This window comes from Danio rerio, chromosome 4, assembly GCF_049306965.1.
Source record: "Danio rerio strain Tuebingen ecotype United States chromosome 4, GRCz12tu, whole genome shotgun sequence".
NCBI lineage: Eukaryota > Metazoa > Chordata > Actinopteri > Cypriniformes > Danionidae > Danio > Danio rerio.
In genome coordinates, this window is record NC_133179.1 from 5,919,363 (window position 1) to 5,944,967 (window position 25,605).

General features: G+C 34.1%; 2 protein-coding genes across 5 annotated transcripts in view; one reads left to right on the plus strand and one right to left on the minus strand.

Moving 5' to 3' along the window:
- The window catches only part of LOC101884942 (soluble scavenger receptor cysteine-rich domain-containing protein SSC5D), a 105,295-nt gene that overhangs the window by 17,892 nt on the left and 61,798 nt on the right, over positions 1 to 25,605 (minus strand). For 2 of the 3 annotated variants that reach the window (XM_073946971.1, XM_073946970.1), the window contains exons 1-3: positions 2,932 to 3,430; positions 996 to 1,301; positions 276 to 370 (exon numbers count right to left, since the gene is read on the minus strand). The exons of the other annotated variant lie outside the window; for it this stretch is intronic. In XM_073946971.1, coding sequence (XP_073803072.1) covers positions 276 to 370; positions 996 to 1,301; positions 2,932 to 3,343 — 813 coding nt within the window. In that variant the 5' untranslated portion in view covers positions 3,344 to 3,430. Of the gene's footprint in view, positions 1 to 275; positions 371 to 995; positions 1,302 to 2,931; positions 3,431 to 25,605 lie in introns of those variants that run through there. 3 annotated transcript variants of the gene reach the window in all.
- mapk11 (mitogen-activated protein kinase 11) lies at positions 10,860 to 25,335 on the plus strand. Of its 2 annotated transcripts, none has more exons than XM_068219582.2 (12): positions 10,860 to 11,106; positions 15,918 to 16,047; positions 17,883 to 17,941; positions 18,119 to 18,230; positions 18,689 to 18,718; positions 18,891 to 18,938; positions 20,250 to 20,364; positions 20,461 to 20,532; positions 21,372 to 21,451; positions 21,572 to 21,650; positions 22,203 to 22,376; positions 24,324 to 25,335. In XM_068219582.2, the coding sequence occupies exons 1-12, from the start codon at positions 11,081 to 11,083 to the stop codon at positions 24,395 to 24,397; spliced, it is 999 nt and encodes a 332-aa protein (XP_068075683.2). In that variant the 5' UTR covers positions 10,860 to 11,080; the 3' UTR covers positions 24,398 to 25,335.

Consider the following 25,605-nt stretch of genomic DNA (forward strand, 5'->3'; position numbering starts at 1 on the left):
TGATTGAATTACACAATATATGTCCACTAAAAACTATTTTTGCTGCTCGTTCAAACTACTTATTTAAAATTATCTGAAAAAACACAATTCTTGAGGTTTTGTTGAGACAACTTAATTATTTAATATATGCATGCAAATATTTGAGACAATGTTTATCTATATTTAGATATAAAATAGATGTATAGTCTTTAGCTAATGTGATTTTTCTGTAAAGTGGTTCAAAATGTTCTACTTCAGTCTATTATTATTTGCCAGGTTGTTAACATTCAACTCACCTTCTCTAGAAGTTTCTTTTTAATCTCTGGATCATTCACATTTACTCCGTCCTGGACATTCAACGCAATCCTCACCGCAACTTGCTTCACAGTTTCTGAAAAGTAAAACATTGACATAAGCTTTACAAGATGAATTATTTTTCAGGTTAGCATTTTTGCATTAAGATTGCAGGTCTAAAATAGAAGATAGAAAAAGAGTGATAAATATCATTATTTAGCTCTGTTTATGAATTGAACACTGACAAAAGGCTTGAATACAGTATCCGAAGGGTACAAAATGCAATTTGAATAAGTAAACAAAAAGGAAACACTAAAAATATATAGTTTTACACTGTATTGTGACTTATGGTTGAGTAAAAGTGTTTCTTGAATGAAGAACACCAGTGATTTTGTCTTTGAGGATTGTGGTTTGCTATTGGTGGATTTCACGCGAGTGACATGAAATCATGTAAGCTGATCCTGCCCTAACGTGTCATGAGAAAAAAAAGAAATATTAATAAAGAAATAATGAAGAAATATAATGAAGAAATAATAATGGGCATGGATAAATAACTTACAATAATACATTAATCTATTATTTCTATAGCACTTTATACAGAGTTTTGACACAATCTACACTGTAAAAGTGCAATTGAAATAAACCATCAAATAAAACAACTATCAGTTTTGATTTCATACGGCCATTGTGATTCGAGAAACTCACAAGTGAGATGATCTTACTTTGGCAAAGCACTCCTGCAGTAGAGCCAGTTGAACAGTAGCCGGCAGCCCATCCAGGAAAAGGGCAGTTTTGCAGTGACAACTCGTCTCCTGTACAGGCCACATTATTCATCCAGACATGATAGTAATCATAAGCATTGAGAACTGATGTTAACAGCTGTACAGTATCACCACAGTTCAGCTGTTGACACACGACTGAAGCATCCGTTTTGTCCCAGTTGTAGGAACACACTAAGCCCCAGATATTTTCATGCAGAATCTGAACTTTGCCATCACACGCACTGGAGCCGCTCACCAGCTTCACATCTGATCAAACAGGGTCACACACAAACAACGCTGAGTCCTTTCTAACAATTAAATCTGAGCAATAAGTTGCTGGCTACAGTTCCCCTATAAACTAGATTGTTTTAAATAGTGTATTCGTAAATGTATGATGTAACACTTAGTTGTTAATTACTTAACTCCAAATCAAAAAAGTTGGGACACTATGAAAAACAGTCAATAAAAAAGAAAGTTGTATTTCATTGCTGATAATACAACAGCACATTATTTAATGTGTTTCTCGTGTTGTTGTTGTTGTTATTTTAATTAAGTACGTATTTCAATTTTGGCTCTTTTAACACATGGAGCAGTAAAGCAATTACCACATTGTAATGTTGCCATTCCTATTAACAACACTTAAAAGACCTTTAGGGACTGAAGGCACCAATTAAGAGTAATTTTGTCTCATATTTTCTTTAAACATGTCCTAAGGTGGGCAACAGCATGGGCTCTTCATTGTCACATTTTGTATTTAACACATGGAGTTTTTCTTCAAACATGTCCTAAGGTGGGCAACAGCATGGGCTCTTCGTTGTCACATTTTGTATTTAACACATGGAGCAGTAAAGCAATTACCACTTTGTAATGTTTCCATTCCTATTAACAACACTTAAAAGACCTTTAGGGACTGAAGGCACCAAGTAAGTGTAATTTTGTCTCATATTTTCTTCAAACAAGTCCTAAGGTGGGCAACAGCATGGGCTCTTCGTTGTCACATTTTGTATTTTAAAATACCCCACGCATTTTCTATAGAAGACAGGTCGGGACTGCAGGCAGGCCAGTCAAGTTCCCGTTTTCCTCTTCCTCCGCAACTAGAAGTTTGGTCACATGAATCAGTATTTTTGGGAAGAAATTGACCCCATGTGCTCCAGACCAAAGAAGAAAAGAATCCTCCAGACCAGCAACAAGTCCAAAAGCCAGGGTCCGTGATGGTATTGGGGTTGTGTCAGGTCCTCAGCAAAGGTAACTTGCACTTCTGTGATGGCACCATTAATGCTGAAAAGTAAAGATTTGGAGCACAATATGCTGCCTTTTTTTCCAGGGATGCCCATGCATCTTCCAACAAGACAATGCAAAACAACATTCTGCACACAATATGCAGTCCTGGCTGCGGAGGAAGGGGATACAGGTACTTGACTAGCCTGCCTGCAGTCCTGACCTGTCTCCAACAGAGAATGTGTGGTGCATTTTGAAGCGCAAAAAAAAAAGACCCCGTACTGTTGCTCACCTTAAGACTTGTTAGCAGGAAGAATGGGACAGAATTACACCTGAAACACTTCAACACTTGGTGTCTTCAGTCCCTAAAGGTATTTTAAGTGTTGTTAAAAAGAATGGCAACATTATAAAGTGGTAAATGCTTTACTGTTCTAACTTTTTTGAAAATGTGTTAAAGAACCGAAATCGGAATACGTGTTTATTTATTGTCTTGTAACTGCTTAATGCTTTAAAGTATTTGTCAGACCAAAAGTATTTTTGGCCTGATACAAAGTTTTAGAAATAAAACAACAGCACAGAATGACATACTCAAAAAATGAGTACAAACAGAATTTACATGATTGTTTTAACTTAGGCTTTAAGGCATTATGCAAAGTGCATCTGCATCTTTGGCACTCACTGTTACAGATGACTCCGGAGTCTTTTGAATGGTTACCACTCTGTATTCCCCATTGAGAGGATGTACAGTTCACCAACGAGTTCTCAGTCCCATTGCATTGCACTGTGTTCAACCATACCGGTCCTGTTCCTTGTCCAAAATAAGCAGCGCTCTTTGCCTCAATCACATTCCCACAGTCCAGTTCTCTACACACCACTGCAGCGTCTGACAGATCCCAGCCATCATCACTCACTGTTCCCCATGAGCCATTATAGAAAACCTCAACTCGTCCAGAACAAGAGTCACGGCCATTTGCCAACCTCAGGTCAACCCTTTTAGAGGCTATATCTAATAAATAAAAACAGAAATTAGAAAAGCTGTTTTTTTTTGCTGGTTTTATCCAGTATATTTTATGCAATTCGGCATTTTTCATTCACCTTCACAAATGACTCCAGCACCTTGAGAATATGTACAGTAATCCAATGCCAATGCACTATACCAGCAGTTCATCAGCGAAGCCTCATAACCATTACACTCTACATAATACATGGATAGTCGTCCCGATCCTTGTCCAAAATAAGCATTAGTCACTGCCCTAATCACATTCCCACAGCCCAGTTCTCTACACACCACTGCAGCATCTGTCAGATCCCAGCCAGCATCACACACTGTTCCCCACTGACCATCATAATAAAACTCCACTCGTCCAGAACAAGAGTTATCACCATTCATGACTCTCACAAAAGCTTCAACTGAAGGTGCATTTCCAAATTCTGCATGAATAAAAAAAACATCATAGAGGGCCATCACACATGGTGTACTATAGCAGTGTGGTAATGAAATAAAGAAATCAGTGTATGTCTGCATTCATCTTCATACCCAAGAAGAGAATGAGCAAGATGGACTTTAACATTGTGCCTGAAGGGAAATTAAAAATAATTAATTTGAGAGTTTTGCGAATCAGAATAATTCCAGATCACATTTTATCATTTAAAATTAGCGCTTTTTTGCTATAGAATTTATCTGGCAGCAAGAAAACCTTTTACTATTGTCATAATTCAGTATCTACAAATTACGAATCTAACAGAACGACAAAGAGCAGGAGTTTTTGAGGCAAATATTTTAAAGGCTAACAATTTAACCTCTCCAGAAATAATTACAAATACTCTCAGTATCTATTAAAAGAGAATTAATACATACACAGAATGTTTCTTTTTTTGAACCTGATAATATGTCCGTCTTTTCAGAAGCGTCTTTGTCTCTGTGATGATCCTGTAAAGGAGATCTGCAGGTGATTTGATTCAAATGCGGTATCATGAAGCATCCTTGACAAGTTTGCAAAGACATGCAAAGCACATGGAAAGAACATGTCAAAATTCTGGAAATCTATAGGACTCTGGATTTGTTTGTATTTACATGGACGCCCTCGGTCAACCATCATACAAGCCTATATGCACAACAACAACGTACTGAATTGGAAAACATTTGAAGAAATCGCTTACACAAAAATTTAAATTTGCTCACTATTCACTTACCCTCAAATGGTTTCAGACCTTTATGAGTTTCTTTATTCTACTGAACACAAAATAAGTTATTTTGAAGAAACTGGTTAATTTTCCTTTGAGTCAAAAGTCAACAGTTACAGGTTTCCAACATTTTTCAAAATATCTTCTTCTGTGTTCAAGAGAAGGGAACTCAAATTTATTTGTGACAAGTAAAGGGTGAGTAAATGATGACAGATTTTTCAGTTTTGGGTTAACTGTCCTTTAAAATGGAATTAAAGTGCTCTCTGACATTTCAAATTTGGAATATTACATATAATTATATATGCTCAGTTAATAACTAATTTACAAAGTAAGTCAGAAAGCGAGCTCAGACCCAACTTTATGACAGAACCCGTATTGATAATGACAACACTTTAGTATAGGAATCAATCCTCACTATTAACTAGTTGCTTATTAGCACAAGTATTATTTATATATTGGTTGTTTATTAGTACTTATAAAGTTCATATTCTTCATTATCTCATTCTACATACCTAATTTAAACCTACTAAACTACAACACTACCATTAATAAGCAGTAAATTAAGAGTTTACCAAAGCAAAATTCATAGATAATGGTTTGTTAATAGCAAGAATTGAACCTTAAGATGAATAATGACCCTGAAAATAACATCATGTATGACCAGAGATCAAATGAAGATTGTCCCAGTAAACAAATGTGTAGCATCCAGTAAAGCTAGTTTGAATTCCTAGATTTGATCAAATGTGAATGCCTGTGTTATTAACAGCACTTTAAAAATTTCTGTAAAACTGACAGTGTTACTGTATTACTGTTAATTTTGGTTGCCAGTAATACAGTAAAGTGCACTGTAAATTAACAATTACAACTGTACTGCTTTTTAAAGTGCACTTGAACATTTTACAGATTTACTTACTATTTTTACAGTATTATGTGCAATTTTTACAGTGTTACTGGCAAAATTTACAAGCATGTTGTGAATTAACTACTACAACTATGTTGTAAAACTACAGCACAGTTGTAATTATTAATTTACAGTGCACTTGTATATTTTACAGTATTACTGGTGACCAAAATTGACAGCATTTCTTTACAATGCGGGTAAACAGGAAGGAAATAGAGTTGGTATAAGTTTAAATAAGTAATTATATAAGTTTAGATGAGAGAATCCACCGCACTGTTCAACCTGCAAATCTTTATCACATAATCATATGTGAGAGACAACAACGTTGCCAGGCATCATCCTAAAAACATTAACAGACGTATTTCATCTTATGTACTTTTGCAATTGTGTAAAGATGTGGTTAAATTTTGTTGTCCAAATTGAGACTGGTGAACAGACTGGTGAACAGTAAAAATGTTCTGCATGAGTGAAAGTTCATTATAATGGTCAGCGAGGAGCAGTGTGTGATGATGTCTGGGGTCTATCAGATAAGGCAGATTTCGAGAGAATGGATGCCAGAGTCTCAGAAAAGTGCTTATTGTGGTCAAAAATCAGGATGAATGATGTACAATGTTCCCTGGAGTGAATCCAAATTGAAAAGCTGTTCATCAAATGGAGGGCGAGAAATGACCTGACATCAACGTGAAGTTAATTTACATGATCTGTCTTCGTGTGCAACTGTTAAACGTAAGCTTTCAGCAGATACACACAGAAGGGCATATTCATATTAAAGCTTGTGTAAGTGGAAATGCTCTTCTAGTGTGAAAAACAGAGCTGTCAGGATTACTGGAAAAAGCCGAGATGTAAAGACATGTACACTGTTATTTTTGCAGCTGACCTCATTGCAAATGAGGCTGAAAATGGATGTAAATAAAAGCCAGGCAAAATGTAAAAGAGGTAAAATGTAAGGGGAGTAACTATTTAAATGGATCAAGGAACATGGTTTACTAAGGTTTGTGGTATAATCAGTTTACAGATATTTGTTTTAAAAACCCATTTAAGCCATTTTGCATCTGACATGTTGCAGTACACTCAAATGTGTAATGTGTAATAATGATTAACTGGATTTACTATTTTTTGTAAGGTAAGTCATTGCAAACAATTTATATGGGCTGAATTTAAACAAATAAAATTTAGTAATGTTTAACTTTATTTTATTTTTTTTATTCAGTCCATATAAGTTGTTCGTAACCACTCATATTAAAATAGAATTGTAAATGAATGAACTGATTATTTTATTAAATATTTTTTTAGTAGATGTAGGAGGAGGATTTTTAGTTGGGTATTTTCTCCACTTGTGTTCAACTTATTTGGAACAGCAGAAGATTTTTTCTGAATATTAATTTGAATAATAAATTGATAATGATAATCAGTGTTAGGGAAAGTTACTTTAGAAAGTAATGTATTACAATATTGAGTTACTCCCTAAAAAAGTAACTAGTTGCGCTACCTAGTTATTTTTATAGCAAGTAATGCATTACTTGAGGTTGTGGCTTGATGTCTTTGAAAACCTTTTATTAATAGAGGAGATCTGCAATTAACAATGAATAACCTCTTCATTTACCTTTTTACTTACCCTTTATGCATTTAAAATAATAAGAATACTTCCATTACAGAAATCAAAAATTTTGGCCTGTCATCTTCGTTTCTGTCTGTTTCAGCGGGGAACAAATTCTGTGCATGATTCAATGTGACTACGTTAATTTTACTTTAATTAATTTTACTTTAATTAAATAAACCCATTACATTTTTTTTTATTTATCACACTAACTGTACAAAAAAAAAATACTAATACTACTAATACTTCCCTTCTTAGACTTTACAGACCTGAAACTTGCCTAAAGCATTTATTCATTGTTGCTCTTAGTTGTGTAAATTGCTTCGTTGTCCTCATTTGTAAGTCGCTTTGGATAAAAGCGTCTGCTAAATGACTAAATGTAAATGTAAAGTAAATGTACATATATATAAAAATAAATAAATAAATAAATAAATAAATTTAAAAAACAATAATAATTACAACTGTCATAGCATTTACAGTTGAAGTCAGATTGTTTTTTTCTTTGTTAAATATTTCCCAAATTATGTTCAACAGAGCAAGGAAATTTTCACAGTATGTCTGATAATATTGTTTCTTCAGGAAAAAGTCTTATTTATTTTATTTCGGGTGAAATAAAAGCAGTTTTACATTTTTTTAAAAACTTTTTTAAGGTCAAAATTATTAGCCCCTTTAAGCTATATTTTCCTTCGATAATCTACAGAACAAACCATCATTATACAATAACGTGCCTAATTACCCTAGTTAAGCCTTTAAATGTCACTTTAAGCTGTATAGAAGTATCTTAAAATATATAGTAAAATATTATGTACTGTCATGGCAAAGAGAAAATAAATCAGTTATTAGAAATGAGTTGAACTATTATGTTTAGAAATGTGTTGAAAAAATCTGCTCTGTTAAACAGAAATTGTGGGGAAAAAAACAGGGGGCTAATAATTCAGGGAGGCTAATAACTCTGACTTCAACTGCATATATTGCAACTCTGATGATCTTTTTTATCCTTACTTATAAGCTAAGCCCTTGTGCCAAATGAATAAATGTAAATGAAACTCAACAGAACTAAATGCGACCACAAAACCTTACATTTTTCATGCACCATCTAAAAAGCTGAAGATATAAGCTTCCCATTGATGTTTAGTTTGTTAGAATAGGACAATATTTGGCCGATACAAATATCATGCAAATGTCTGTTACTTGGTATAATGTAGCAAACTTTGCACAAATTACAAAGTAAAATGTTTGAATGAACCACATACAAAGACACTGCTTTGCATTCAGTGGGCTTGACTACACTGTAAAACTGCAGACTACATGTTCAGCAGATTAGCATTGTTATTCACTGAGAAAACATATGGACATGAAGTAAAGCAATGAACATTTTGTGAATTATTGGGATACTGTTTCTGAGTGAGGGCATATTCATTCTGAAATAAATCTTGGTCGGTTTCAGCATAATCTTTAACTCAGAATCATTTAAGTCAATGATATTATTTGTTTTAATTACTCTTTTTAATTTTATAATCTTTGCATCCTCTGATTTACTGCATGAAAAGGTTTTCCTGCTGCCACTTTGCAAATGCAATCAGACTGGTAAATGGTACAATGGGAATGGATAGGGTCTTTCAGCATCTTTTACATCATCATTTACCTTTTTTGGATTGTATGCAAACATTTGACAAGCTTTACAGTCATTTACTGTAAAATTGACAATTTTTTTGACATATTTCAGACATATGCGTGCCCCTTTGCCATTTTAAATACTTCAATTGACATCCTGAAAGACTAAAATAGTTACTAAATCCACCTAGTGTCAAACTCTTTTCATAATATACACTTTAGCATCAGCTCCATCCTCACAGTGTCTGAAATGCTTGGTTTAAAGATCTGATCATTCTAAGAGTCGACTATAAATACTATGATGGAAGCTATAGAAATTCTATCATGATAGTAGAAGCTATAAAAAATGCTATCATTATAGCCAAGTCAAAAACAAAACATAAATAATCTTTTTTTATCATACTTATCAGAATAGTGTAACACGTTTCAATTTCAATTTATTTTACTTACAGTTGAAGTCAGAATTATTAGCCCCTCTGTTTATTTTTTTCCCATTTTCGGTTTAACAGAGAGCAGATTTTTTCAACACATTTCTAAACATAATAGTTTTAATAACTCATCTCTCATAACTGATTTATTTTATCTTTGCCATGATGACACTAAATGATAATTTACTACATATTTTCTAAGACACTTCTATAGAGCTTAAAGTGACATTTAAAGGCTTAACTAGGTTAACTAGGCAGGTTAAGGTAATTAGGCAAGTTATTGCATATTGAAGATTTGTTCTGTAGACTATTAAAAAATGGCTTAAAGGAGCTAATAATATTGTTCTTAAAATGGTGTTTTAAAAATTAAAAACAGCTTTAGTTTTAGGCGAAATAAAACAATCAAGACTTTCTCCGGAAGAAAAAACATTATCAGACATACTGTGAAAATGTCCTTGCTCTGTTAAACATCATTAGGGAAATATTTAAAAAGGATTGAAAAATTCAAAAGGGGGCTAATAATTCTGACTTTAACTGTATATACAATTAATGAATGAAAAAGATGAGATGGTGCACTATGATACTACAAAACTTGCCACAAGATTTTTTAATGGCACAAGAGTACTTCACACAATTGAGTTTTTCAGAGTTTTCATTGCTTGCTCTGTTGTGATAAATAGTTTGCACCAGTATTCATTTAAATTTCTACATTTTGTCCATCTTTAACTGGGCATTCATACTATAAATGTGTCTTTTTTGCCATGTCTTACCAGGAGTTAAACACTAGATAGAGCTGTTTCCTATTTGGAGTCAGTTACTGATGATCACAGAATATGAGATTAATAAGATTAATTATTCATTTGGTTTCTAAACTAGTTTCTAAACTGTTTAGTGGTATGGACATTTCAATTAATTTGATTACAAAAAGATGAAAGATCATTTAGATGAAAGATAACAAACTAATATTTCAAAGTATCTGTTAAGCTGTTTTTAAACTTGTATGACAACATTGTGTTGTCAATTACATGACTATTTATTTATTTATTAATTATTTTTTTCTTACTTTAGAATTGTTATAATAGTTAAGAAAATATAGTGGTAATTTTTGTTGGTAATAATAATAATAATAATAATAATAATAATAATAATAATAATAATAACAAAAACAATATTGCCCCAATAATGATGGCTAATGCCTAATAATAATACTAATAATAAAAATACTACTACTACTACTAATAATAATAATAATACAAATAATAATAATAATAATAACAATAACAACAATAATGGCCCAATAATGATGGCTAATGCCTAATAATAATAATAATAATAATAATAATAATAATAGTAATAATAATAATAATAGTAATAATAATAATAAGAATTGTCCAATAATGATGGCTAATACACTAATAATAATAATAATAATAGTGATAATAATAATAAGAATGGCCCAATAATGATGGCTAATGCCTAATAATAATAATAATAATAATAATAATAATAAAATAATAAAAACAATAACAACAATAATGGCCCAATAATGATGGCTAATGCCTAATAATAATAATAATAATAATAATAGTTATAATAATAATAATAGTAATAATAATAATAATAGTAATAATAATAATAAGAATGGCCCAATAATGATGGCTAATGCCTAATAATAATAGTAATAATAATAATAACAATAATAAAAATAATCAATAAATTACATCTGAGGATTTGTTTTAATAATTATTTCGATTGCTTTCCCCATCCCCCATATCTTTCTCTACAACCACACACACACACACACACACACACACACACACACACACACACACACACACACACACACACACACACACACACCACTGACGGTTCCTCCCATTTCTGGCAAATAGAAGAAGAGAGACTGAAGCCGGCTGCCTCCACGCACAGGCACATCCCTTTGGCGGATGCGTTAGTGTTTTCCTTACACTTTTACAGTAAAGAGCGTCTTTTTAAACGGAAAGCATGGCGACAAGACCGGGATTCTACCGGCAAGAATTAAACAAGACTGTCTGGGAGGTGCCAGAACGATACCAGAACCTTACACCGGTTGGATCGGGGGCATATGGCTCAGTATGGTGAGTCCAGCAGGCGAGTTTACAGATTCTACTATGAATAAGGTGTTACTTATGAATATTAATGACGCAGCCGATAATTAGATGAAGCGCTGACGAAACTAGAAGGACCGCTTCAAAACTGCAGGCGTGGCTCATGAATATTATACTATGTGACGATTCAGGAAGGTTACCAAGCAACGTCAGATTTAATACGTTAATATTCATTAGCCAAGCCTTCATCATAGTAGGATTCGTAACATCGCGTCCAAGAGGAGGAGAGGGTGAGGCAGGAATCAAGCCTGACAAAACAACATCCGGCACGCATTTTAGAAGAAAACAAAATACTGATTTGTCTTTTGTCTCACAATGATAATAAACAATTTAGAAGAATTTTAAAATTGCATATTATATAAACTATGTTTGTTGGCATTGCTTTTAATAGCCTATATTGTTGCTGTTGCTCCTTTGTTTACTGACATGTGTCAATCATTTCTGCAGCAATAATATCAGCTTGGCATAATGTGCTATACATGTTAAAAAGATAAAGAAAGTCAAATGAAATCATCTGATAACTGATTTGTGTATCTGGCAGTAAATCAAGAACAAAAAGACAGATCTTAAAGACTGCAAAGGTGTTTTCCTGTATATCTCAGGTAGTCAAATCCGCTTTGTTAATGTACAGAACAACACATACTGAGGCTTCAGCTTGTGGTTATGTTGTATAAGCAACCTACCAACATGCCCATCTGTTACGACAATATTGCTCTAGACTACATGCTAGGCCTATTCAGTTCCTGCTTTACAAGCAAAGACCTTCCTGTAGTGCTACCCGTGCCACACCCCCATCATGTCCATCTGCACTGGAAAACATCCAGACCTCTCATCCAGCCATAATGCACTCATTCTGAGAGATTTACATTGCACTGCTCACTGTAGCATCTCAACTACAACATTAGAGCCTCCCTCGTGCTGTGACTGACTGAAACCGTTGCCATGGTGACGCAGCTCCTGGCCTCAGCATCTTCCCAGTTTCACCATATCAATTTACGAATACTGCAAACCTGTCAGTCAGGTAAAGGTAATTTAGTAAGATTCTATTTAAGCTATTAGGTGCATTCTAAAAAGAAAGGATGTCGATAACATGCTTAATTAACTGGGCAAGTAAACGTGTTTCACTTCCCCTTCCCCAACTTTTTGTTCTGGTCAAGTTTCACAATTGTTGTGTAAGCAGTCACTGCTGTTTCCGCTCAGCATTACATCTGCAAGCTACTGTTACATCAAGATTGTTATTTTCATTCGACTTAGTCCCTTTATTTGTCAGGGGTCGCCACAGCGGAATGAACCACCAACTTATCCAGCATATGTTTTACACAGGGGATGCCCTTCCGTTTGCAACCCAGTACTGGGTAAAACCCATACAAACACCCTTACTCCAATTTAGTTTATTCAATTAATCTATAGAGCATGTCTTTGGACCGTGAGGGAAATTCGAGCACCCGAAAGAACTGGCCCAGCCGGGACACAAATCAGCGATCTTCTTGCTGTGAGGCGACAGTGCTAACCACTGAGCCACAGTGCCACCGCTAGAGGACTCGTATGGTCAAAATGTGAGTCATGGTGGTATTGGAAGAGCCTCTGTTATGCTTTTGTGGGATTTTTGCCTTTGTCATCCAGGAGGATGCTACACACTGGTGGTGGATGGGGTGATTCTATCCAAAAATGTGTCAAGTGCTTTGAGTGTCCAGAAAAGCACTGTATAAATGTAAGGAATTAGTATTATTATTAATTAGTAACGATTCCTTTTATTAAATGATTTATAATGAAGACTTTGCAGTAATAATTTGCATTTAATTCTTCAATTACTGCTTACCTGAATACTATTAAGCTCCTGATAAATAATAAAAGATTGTGTATTTAATTTGTATCTTTTTCTTTATTGTATTTATCCCTGCTTGTAGATTATAATTAGAATGTATGCAATCTAAAATTATAAACTCTTTCCAAACAGAGATATTTAAGTCGTCAATTGTATTCATATGCCAATATTTTTTGCAGAATAACAAAATATCACAATGTTATGTCAATATCACAATATCACAATATGTAACTCCACAAATGTTTTTGTTTATCCCATTGCTTTTAATGTTTTCAGGTTGAATAAACAACACGTTGAAGCAAAGTATATATTTTTGGTTTGTTTACTATGTTAAAATATTTGTTTATAGCAAGACTAAAACATGGCTCACTTTTTTACTGAAATAATATGAAAAATTTGGACTTATATATTTTTTTAATGTTGCATTAAATATTGAATATCATTGTATTTATCATGCTATTGCATAATGCATTCAATATCACACAGCTTCTGTTAAAGACATGCCAAAAAGCCATTTTGCATGTATTTACTACAGTAAAAACAATGATACTGTTACTGCTAATAAAAATATTATGTTTAGATTGTATAAAGTTTTGGTGGCATAGTGGTTAGCACTGTCGCCTCACAGCAAGAAGGTTGCTGGTTCGAGCCTCGACTGGGTGGGTTGGCATTTTTTGCATCCTTTACTTGTGTTGGCGTGGGTTTCCTCTGGGTGCTCCGGTTTCCCTAACAGTCTAAAGACACGTGCTGTAGGTGAATTGAATAAACTAAATTGGCCGTAATGTGTATGAAGTGTATGGGAGTTTCTCAGTGCTGGGTTGCAGCTGGAAGGGCTTCCGCTGCATAAAATAATTGTTGGAAAAGTTGGCGGTTCATTCTGCTGTGGGGATCCCTGATGAATTAAGGGACTAAGCTGAAGGAAAATGAATCAATGAATGAATGAATGAATGAATGAATGTATATAATTTTTATAAGTGCTTAGAAGCCTCTGGTGCTAAAATTTAGATATGATAATGCAGCAATTGCTGAAAAAGGTCCACCAATCACAACGAACTAGGCCATCTCACCAATCAGAAAACAGTTGGCTTTCAAAAGAGGAGGGGTTTAGAGATATTAGATCATGAACAAACTATAAATATTTGAGTAACTCGGATGTATGTGCACATATGGTAAGGGGTGTCTGAAACAAGGAACTTTTAAAATGGCACAATTGGGGTTTGTTAAGACTCTCAGTTCCCGTTTACGTAACTAAAATAAGTGCACTGAAATACTAAATGAATATAGCAAACCCAAAGGCATCTAAAAACAACAACAACAGAGAACATTGCCTGAGGGCATCGCATGGCGTCTTATGTTGGAAGCTATTACCAGTCTTTCCTTCTCGTTTATTTGGCAGGTTTGCCCGCTCTGAAAAATTATACGATCCAGCTCATTTCACTGTCAATGATGCAGATGCCCCACAACATCCGGAGACCACCTGAGACCTAATTATTTCATTATCTGTATTAAAAGATGCACAACACTAACAATGGATTTGCACAGGGGATTTAATTGCTCCTGATTGGATCCCATGTGGACGTGAATGGGTTCAGTTGCTTCTGATAGCCCTGGGATATGATAATAGAGACATTACAGCGTGTTATCTGACACGGGAGGTCTGATTAAGTTATTGTTATGTATTTGTTTAATGATAATCCCATCGTGCTTTAATAAACCATGCAATGCAACCATCATTTAATCACTGCATCCCAATGCAATTAAGTCTGATTTGTTAATAACATCTTAATTTGAATATATATTCGGATGTAACAGAATTAAAGCACGATTAGAAAAATGAACAACCCCTATTCAAATCCCCTTCATTTCAATCCACAGGAATGTCTCTCTCTCTCTGTCACACACACAAACACTCCCACAAATGCTTTCTTTCTTTCAAAAGAGCTGTGAATTTGCATTGTTCACATTAAGGCCTTTCTATTGTGTGATTATTTGACTTCTTCACAGCAGAGCCGATTTATTTTAAAGGAAGGGGGCTGGGCAGACCTGGAGTGTGGACGGGTTCAATCAGAGACTGGGAGCATCCCAAATGGGGGTTGGGTGCTCCTTGTCTTTTATAGAGTCAAAGACTTTGGTGCAGGCAATAAAATAAAATACAAAAAAAAAAAAAATAATAATAATAATAATAAAATTAAATTAAACAAAATTAAATAAATAAATACATATATTTAAAATAAACTATAAATAAATAAAAATAAATAAACAAATACAATGTAATATATATATATATATATACACACACATATATATATATATATATATATATATATATAATAAAAATTAAATAAAAAATGTAATTAAATAAAATGAAACAAAAATAATAATAAAATAAAAATTAAATTAAAATAAATAAATTAAAATAATGCACGATTCTCCTAAAAATATAACAAATAAAAATTATTCATTTTTGCTGCAGCTACAAAACTCCAGGACTTGGCTAATCAATATCTATAAATTCCTTTATTAATCAAGTTCTAAAGACCTACCAGAGGGTTTTGATTTATTTAATATACTGAAGCACATTCATAATACTGCATAATATGATTCTTTATACTCTTGATCCAATTTATTTAGTCTCTCTTTCACCTAGAAACCTCAATATAATTCGCCCAACTTATAACTGATATGGCTCTGAAGGCGAGACAAATAACCTTTATGTATGTATTAATTACTTCTGTCATGCACTCGTGTTCAACGCAGTTCTCCAGAGGATTTGGTTCAGTGGAAGAACATAAGAGTGTGTCTGTGTAATTGCTTTCATCCAAAGTGTGTTCTGCTATGAGGAAGTGATACCATTTTGAAAGGTCAAATTGAACAGGAACATACCAGTCTTGTTATCATGGCAATAAGGTGTAGTCTCAGCAGAAATGGTTTTAGGTTTAAGTCCAATAATTCTGACATTTTCTCTCTAGCTCAGCATATGACGTGCGCCTTCGTCAGAAAGTGGCCGTGAAGAAGCTCTCCAGGCCTTTCCAGTCCCTCATCCACAGCAGAAGAACATACAGAGAACTGAGACTACTCAAACACATGAAGCATGAGAATGTTAGTCCCTCAAGACACCCATAAACATGTAATTACATGAACACAGGGGAGTAAACAAATACTGAAGGTTCATTCCTATAATATAAACCGCTAGACAGCTAACAGAGAACATTCTTCGATCTTTAGTAGGGCCAGAAAACAATCTACAGACTTTTTGCTGTTTAATTTTGCTATTCATTTGCTAATTTTGTAAAAAAAATAAAAAAAATCTGGTGATTTATGCAGATTGAATTTGGGATTATTGTGACTAAATACTCAATATATGAAATAAAAAAAATAATGATCACACTTTATTTTGATGGTCCGTTTGTTGAATTAAAGTTACATTGCATCTTCCTGTCAACTAACTCTTATTAGATTATAAGTAGACAGGTTGGGGTTAGGGTTAGTGTAAGTTGACATGTATTTGCTAAGTTCCTAATAGTCTAAAAGTTTGTTGAAGGATTAGAATCAACAGATATTAAGTAAACAGTCTACTAATACCCAAATAGACCATCAAAATAAAATGTTACCAAAATAATAGCTTTTTAACTTTAATGTTTACAATGCAAATCCAATTAGATCCACTTATATAATATAATATATCTAAAAAAAAGACAATAAATAATATATAACTTTACAAACTGTATTGTAAATAAATCAAATGAACATTTTCATATTAGTCAATAATATTACTGAAACTGAATACATATAAATTTACACACATTTACACAATAAACAGACTTATTGATGGACCTAATCATTAGTTAAAAAGATAGACTCATCCTTCACTTTTTCCAAACCTGATTGACTTTCTTTCCTCTATTAAACACAAAAGAAGATAATTTGAAGAATGCTGGAAACCTCTAACAATAGACTTGCATAGTATTTGTTTTTCCTACTATGAAAGTATACGGTTGTCGTTTTATGGCTTTCTTCTAAATATTTTCTATTGTGTTCAGCTGACGAAATAAACTATAATAATTTTGGAACAAAGTAAATAATGAAAATTTAACTTTTGAGTGGACTATCGCTTTGATGTTATTTAACACATTCATGGAATGTTTTATTTTCTGAGCAAGATTTTAGCCAGGAGGTGCTGTAACATTTATTGTTTTTAAAACGTAACTAGCTTAGAATGTTTAAAGAACACATTTCTACAATGTTTGCAATGTTATAATATTATATACTGCCTAGATATTTGCATTCACTGTAAAGTATTAGTTAAATTAAGAGTTTCTGTATTTTGCGAATAATATTATTGGATGTTAATCTCTGCTCTGTTGTCTTTTGATGTTGAAAATTCAACTGTAGAGTTTAACAAAGGGACTTTTCTTGACATTTTAGTAGTTTGAATAATAACATAATGTATAAAAATAATATAAAGAGAAATAAGTCTGTAATGTAACAGAAAATGTACGGACAGGTTATTACAAGGTTTTTATAGAGTAATATACAACACCAAACGAGGTAAGATATCACTTTAAACTATTTAAAATGTTCATAAACTTCAACTTTTTAAGGTTGAAAGAAACACAAAGAAAGATCAAGGTCTCAAAATGCAATAGAAAGCATGAATAAATCTGGGGAAATATGAAGTGCAAAATATGGAAAACTGCTAATTTATGGATTTTTAAGCACAAAAAAATATGTTTGAGGTTAGGATAAAATTAAGAAATATACTGTATATTTGGAACATTATAAAAGTAAACTGTTCATAGTATTTTTAATCAGCTGGTTAGACATCAAACATCTGAATCATGTCCCTATAGGTCTGTTCCAATCACTCTATTCTGAGATTTATTTCAGCTCTACAGCTACTTGAGTCACTCATGTTATATGTTCCTGTCATCCAGGTTATTGGACTGCTGGACGTTTTCACTCCGGCAGCTTCTCTCGAGGAATTCAATGAGGTGTGAGTGTCTGCCTGGTGACAATATCTGTGCACATAAATATGTCAGTGAAGCCAAATAGGCACATTCGGATGTGATTGAAACCGTCTGGACTTGCGGTAGACAAACTAGCTCATGTTTCAAGTGTGTGAGGATTTAAATGTCCTGAATCGGATTTAAGTCCATCTCTGTCTGTCTAGCTATCTAGTGACCAATCTGATGGGAGCAGATCTTAACAACATTGTCAAGTTTCAAAGACTTTCAGACGAACACGTACAATTCCTCATCTATCAGCTTCTTCGGGGCCTTAAGGTAAGTGATTGTTCGTTTTTTTTTTTTTAAATGGATGTTATTATTGTTTCTTAATGGACCCTGTTCACAAGACACGTGTAATGGTCATCAGCATCTTAAATCCTTGAAAGTTTTTAATATATTGATTGTATTATATCATCTCTGCATCAAATTACAAAAAGCAAATTACCGCTAATGCGAGGTGTTACTTACCGTCTATTGGAGTAGGACAGTAAATTGGCTGCCGTTATCAGTCTCACATTGTTTTTTTTACTTTCTCTGAAAGTCTTGATAACACAATCATTTAGTTTTTCTTTTATTATTTGAGCAAAAATCTATATTTGCTGTACTCTCCCATTCACTCCGCTCATGGTTTACCACACTATGACGACTTCTAACAAACCCAGAAATGTGAAAGGGTCCACTGCAAAATGCTTTTTTCATCTTACGACTAAACTACCTTTCCTCCTCCCAATCAGTACATCCATTCAGCTGGACTGATACACAGAGTGAGTGCTCTTTTTTGTCTTTTTAAGTGTCCACTTTACAGTCAAATAATTGCTTTAAACTGTCTTTACAAAAGAATGAAGCCATAGTGATTGGATAATTAAAAAGAGAAGATTTTACAATAGCTTTAACAATATGCAATGCCATACTTCACATTTGTTTTCATGTTTGCAGGACTTAAAGCCAAGCAATGTAGCCGTGAATGAAGATTGTGAACTCAGGGTGAGAAACTCGCATTATGCATTTTTAGTCTATGAGTTTTAACTTTCAGGTGATAGTTTTCATGTGTCATCATACCATTAGGGGAACAGGTAAAATATTACTTGCTCCCGCTGTCCGCTAAGTCATGGGCTGAGTAATTTATCTGTTTTTAGCCAAAAAAAAAAAGGAAAATTGTTCAATAAGACATACAGAATTCAGAGAAAAACTTTATGGATTTGTGCTGAATTATAGCTAAATTATAGCATTTTTTTCCTTGTACATACCTTTTTGGTATTGGGTCAATGCACACATGTATTTTGCACTGGACGTTTTTTATCATCATCCATGTAAGTAAATACCACTTTTTTTTTACACTTCCGGGATAAGTTCATCGTTTATTGAACTGTTTATATTTTTTGGGAGTTTTTTTGGTGTCGAGCATCCCATGCCTCGTAGTGAACCCATTCCAGGGAAACTACACAAATATTACGGCGGCAATAAAGACATCGAGGCTCTCTCACAAGACCGTAGAGAGGAAGATAACTATTCTGGAGTCACACATTGACCCACAACAATCTATGGCATTGTTTCTCAACCACATTCCTGGAGGATCACCAACACTGCACATTTCCATGTGTCCTTAACCAAACGCGCCTGATTCAGATCATCAGCTTATTAGCAGAGACTAAAAGACCTGTAATGGGTGTGTTGGACAAAGGAGACATCCAAAACATGGCAGTGCTGGTGGTCCTCCAGGAACGTGGTTGAGAAACACTGACCTATGGTACCTATTAGCTGTCAGGCTGGTTGCTTTTTATACAGTTTCTACTCTAAGTTGCAGGTTAAATGCAATTGAAGCGTAAATTAAAATGCAAAGTCAAAGTATAAACAGCAGAGGTGAACCAATAGATCTTTTCTAGTAGCAAATATTATGCTAAGCAAAACAACACACACCAAAATATAAAAGCAGACAGTATAACGCTGTCACTAATGACAAAATCACTGAGGAATATAGACAAGATAGACATAAACATTGCTGAATTGTAGCTCTGACAGGCACATGAGGGGTTGAAATGCCTTAAAAACAGCTGCTGCTGCAGATGCGGATCACTAGAGCCCACAGTTTACAGTTTGCGATCATATCTCTGTTTTGTGTTCTGCTGATATCTGCTGAAATATTAGCAGCTTGAAAAAATTAAAACATGACGGCATTTCTATAGACATTCCAGTGTAACTGCTATTATGGCTAGTTGTTGTTTTGCCTGCCAGGTTTCCACATATGTCACGTGACTGATCAATAACACATTGTATTTCCTTCCCCCCTTCCCTCAGATCCTCGATTTTGGGTTGGCCAGACAAACAGATGATGAGATGACAGGCTATGTGGCGACTCGTTGGTACAGAGCACCAGAGATCATGCTTAACTGGATGCATTACAACCAGACAGGTGAGATGGGCTTAACCTAAGAATCTTCAGTGATTGATTCAGAGAGACAGATACACAACAAGCAATTAGTTAATTAAATAAGTTTGTGCTTTACAGTGGATATCTGGTCTGTCGGATGCATCATGGGTGAGCTTCTGAAGGGGAAGGTTTTGTTTCCTGGCAACGATTGTATCCTTCACTATATGTCCTCCTCTTAGTGTGTTCATGTGTGGTTTTTGAGTGAGTCTTTGCTTCCTGTAATGCAGGTGAGGAAGGCAAAGTCTAAGTGGCCCAAATTCAATTATAGCAGCCCATTGTAGGAACATCATTGATAGCTAACTATATCTCTCCTTTAGGTAGGAACGTCACATTCAGCTGCAACTCTTAAACTTTTAAAAACATATGCATTCATAAAAATATACTTAAAGAATAGGTGTTTCACTCAGAAATTGCTAGTAGGTTTCATTAATAACTGCAAATAAATAGCAGGTAGCACACACACTGCAATAAATGCTAGTCTTACTTAAGAGTTTTTGTCCTGTTTCTAGTCCAGAAATCTAAAAATTCTTAAAGCAAGAAGCATCTTACAGACAAGTAAAAAAGATAGTCTTGTTTTAAGAAATATTGTATCAGAATTAAGTGAGATTTTCCTTAAAACAAGCTAAATTATCTGCCAAAGGGGTAAGCAAAATAATCTTGATTTTCCTTCTGGCATTATATTATTTTGCTGATTATTTAGGCTGTTTTAAGGAAAAACTCACTTAATTTTGGCATATTATTCCTTAAAACAAGACATTATATTTTGCTTTTCTATTAAATGCTTCTTGATTTAAGAAGTTTTAGATATTTGGACTAGAAACAAGACAAATAAATCTAAGTTATCTGTTTTTGCATTGAATGTAGAAAGATTACTGCTTATTTTCTTGTAAATGTCTCTACAATATAATTTTATTGTTTTCAACTTTGATAAATCAGCATAGGTGGTCTAGATTATTATTTTTATATGATCTTCAACACAATTTTTTCAGATATAGATCAGCTAAAGAGAATCATGGAGGTTGTAGGCACTCCAACTCCGGACGTATTGAAGAAGATATCTTCCGAACACGTGAGGAGTGACAAATTGTTGCAGTTTTGGTTTCATTCATAAACATTCACAATGCATTTATGCTCTTAACTCAATGCAGAACTTAATATTTGATTTGGGTTTTTTGTGCTGTGCATCTAGGCTCAGAAGTACATCCAGTCTCTTCCGCACATGCCCCAGCAGGACCTGGGGAAGATATTTAGAGGGGCAAATCCACTGGGTGAGACTAATATTTCTAGAATATCAAATAATATTAGGTACGGCTGCATGATATTGGTAAAAACTGACATTGCGATATTGTGTTTTTCTGCAATATGAATATAATTTCACAAGATGACAATTAGGGGGGAAAATGTATAACTTTTCAATGATTGGGATGGTTTAGTGGGGAGTGTTTCTGCATAAAATATACAAATTTATAATATATGAATATATTTTATCCTAAGCAATGATGAAAACAATAGAACAAACAGTGTGTTATTGTTTTTAAGTGGAGTTTAACAGTACTGAGATAATTAAAAAAGTCAAATAACATTGTTTAGTCTTCATTGTATAAATAACTAACGATTATTCTTTGTTAATGTGACAAGCTATATAATTTGTTGAGTCCAAATTGTTTAAGTTCACTTGAAATTGCTTAAGACCCTGCAATGTGATTATTGCAGATTCACACTTTGCAGTATCGATGCTGAAATTATATATTGTGCAGCACTATTAATTCAAATTATCCCTTGCGCTTCTTTCCTAACCCATATGCCTTTTTCTATTTTAGCGGTTGATCTGTTGAAAAAAATGCTGGTATTAGACTGTGATGGACGGATTTCCGCCAGTGAAGCGCTGTGCCATCCATACTTTTCCCAGTACCATGATCCAGAAGATGAACCAGAGGCACCTCCATACGATCAGACCCCTGAGAGCAAGGATCGCACACTGGAGGAGTGGAAGGGTGAGGGGGATCTTACATTAAATGTCACCCCATCTTGTATAATGAGCAATATTTGATAATTTAGTCACATAAAGTTGAAGTCTAAATTATTTGCCCTCCTTTTTCAAATATTTCACAAATGAAGTTTAACAGAGCAAGGAATTTTTCACAGGATTTGTAATAATATTTTTTCTTCTAGAGAAAGTCTGATTTATTTTATTTTGACTAAAATAAAAGCAGTGTTTTTTTAAACCATTTTAAGGTCAATATTATTAGCCCCCTTAAGCTATTTTTTTTAATTGTCTACAGAACAAACTATCGTTGTATAATGACTTGCCTAATTACCCTAACTTGCATGATTAACATAGTTATGTTGTCAGCAATTCAGCATACTCGGTTTGTTTTGTATTTTAATACATTTTAAAACTTTACTTCAAACTAGGAATGTTAGTGCATGGCGTTTTGCTAAAAAAAATTTAAGCAGCACAACATTAATAGTAAGAAATGTTTCTTGAGCTACAAATCACCTTTAAATTGATTTCACGTGACATTAAAAATTGGAGTAATAAGAAAAAATAAATTTAGCTTTGCCATCATAAGAATAAATAAAACTTAAATATTATTTAATTATAATTATTATATATAATTATTTAATTATTCAAATAGAAAACAGTCTTTAAGAATATTACATGTTTGGTCCCACTCTATTTTGAGTAGACTTAATTACTATGTATACCTACATTTTACACAGAACAAGAACAAACATTACTATCAAAAATAGAGAGGGTATAACTTAAACTTCTCTGGGGTCACTGGATTGCTTTTGAGATATAGATTAGTCAAATAAATCAAGAAATTGACCACAAGCAGCCAAATAATTTCTTATAGAGCTAGTCCTTGAAAATCTGAGTCTCTCCATCTAAATAACAGATATCATGTTGAGAAATCCAGTTCTGGAATGAAGGAGCTAAAGGAGATTTCCAGTTGTTAAGCACTAGTTTTTTGCCACCACAATGCCTTGCATTAAGTGAGGTTTATTTATAAACTAATTTCGAGAGGATCACGTGCTTATGATTGTTCTCAGCTGGTCTCGCATCAGCTCAGCCCAATCAAATGATTCCTAAACCACTATAAATAACCAGTTTTTTTCATCTCAATATCTTCATCTTGAAGACCCCCCCCCCCACCCATGCTCCCCCTCCTTTCCAGGTGGGCCATGAGTGATTAGCACTGTTGCCTCACAGCAATAACATCTCCGGTTAAAGTCCCTACTAAATCAGTGAACATTTCTGTGCGGAATTTGCTCGTTCTCCCTGTGCTCGCATGGGTTTTCCCCAGGTTCTCCGGTTTCCCCCCACTGTCCAAAAAAATGCAACCTAAGTAAATTGAACATACCAAATTGATACCATAGCCAAGCAAGTACACCTCTCCTCAGCCATCCCATATATGTCATTAGCCAGAAATAAGCCGGGGGGAGTTCATCGAGATCTACCTGAGCTCAAACTCTCCTCTCGCCCTGCAAACGGGAGGGAGCCCAGGGCTTGAGGGTCTCATAAGCTCAAGGCTCTCTCCCGGGACAGCATGCCAAGTAAGCTTTATTATCAATCATCAGCTGAGTGTGATCTCTTGAAAGACTCTTGCATTGTTTGAGGGAGAGAAGATGTATTTTGCGAGAAGCCAAAGATGCCACCGTACTTATATATATATATATATATATATATATATATATATAGAAAAAATGGTCTGCATGTAATTACATCTGTAATTAATTTCTGTATTTACATATGTAATTATACTCTTGACCTCTGCTTTTCATCTTAACACAAGTACAAGTATTTTTTTATGTAAGTACCTAGTAGTTAAGGCTACTTAATATAAGGTGGGAACACTTTTTCGTTATTTTAAATCAATGCAGCCTTGTTGAGCTTAAAAATACAGAACTTTAATCAGCTTTTCTCCTTTCCACAGAGCTAGTGTTTGAGGAAGTAAGCAATTTCAAAGATCCTCCAAATAAACCCGAAAGTCTTCAGGTTGAACAATAAAACTGAGCGCAACTACAATCCAGGACGATATACAGTACTGCCCTCTCCTTCTTTCGAACATGCAAACTACAGGACTGATGGACATAAGAACAGACTGCAGTTAAGCCAGACGAGACGATGACAATGTATTTCCAAGGCGTGACGCCCTTCCTGTATGTGGCTGTGTGTTTGTACACTTAAGAGCAAAACATGACTGGTATTGTTGGACACAATGTATTGTAACGTATTACAAAGTGCATGTCGCGTGTGTGCGTGCGTATGCGCAGAGTTGTGTGTTTTGAGTGTTTTTATATTTGATGTGAGACAGGTTGGTGAAGCAGGGTATGGTGTCTTTCATATGAGACCAAAACAAACTAATAAGCCGGAGAAGCAGGCCGAGCTGGAGAGAAAATATGTTTACAATGTTGGACGGAGTGGGATGTGTGTCTTAAAACATTCATATATGCATCAGTGTACAAAAGTCTCTGCATAAAATTGAACCAGTTGCATAATCTTGCTTTACTCATTTCAAAGTTCTCTGAATATAACATACCTCGAATGCATTGTGTGTGTGTTTGTGTTTGCAGCTGATTTGCACGTCAAGGGTGAAAATGAAAAGCTGGAGATCATCCTAGAGTGCACAACACAATCAAATACCAAATCTTTCATCGCTAGTCAAATCCTTTTTAAAATTAATGACTGAAATGAACTGTTAGTGTTGAACGGGTTTACGCTGCAATGGCATAAACTGAACAAGCAGTATTACAAATGGTTTTTCTTTTCTCAGGTTATGGACCAATTTATTGTAATATATATTTACTGTCTATTTTCTCCGGTGGTTTAAGTCAGTATTTATATCTGTTTGGGTTAATCTCACAAATCTAAACTGTCAAGAACATGTTGGATCATCTTTCACCACAAAATTTTAAAGGAAATAATAAAATTTGCATGAAGAACATCACTATTTTGTCGTTGTGACATTGTTATGATAGGGACTAACGGAAATGTGCTTATTTGTGTGAAAACATAATCAAATCCCCCCAGTAAAAAAAAAAACCCATCAGTATATATATATAGTAAGGCTAAACCTCTTACTCATTCATTACTGTCATTCTCATTCATATGCATGCATAATAAACATGTTTTTTTATGGACTTTACAAAATTGTTTACATTAAATTTTTTATTTTTCATTGGGTGATCAAATACAGATGTGAAACTATTCCCCTA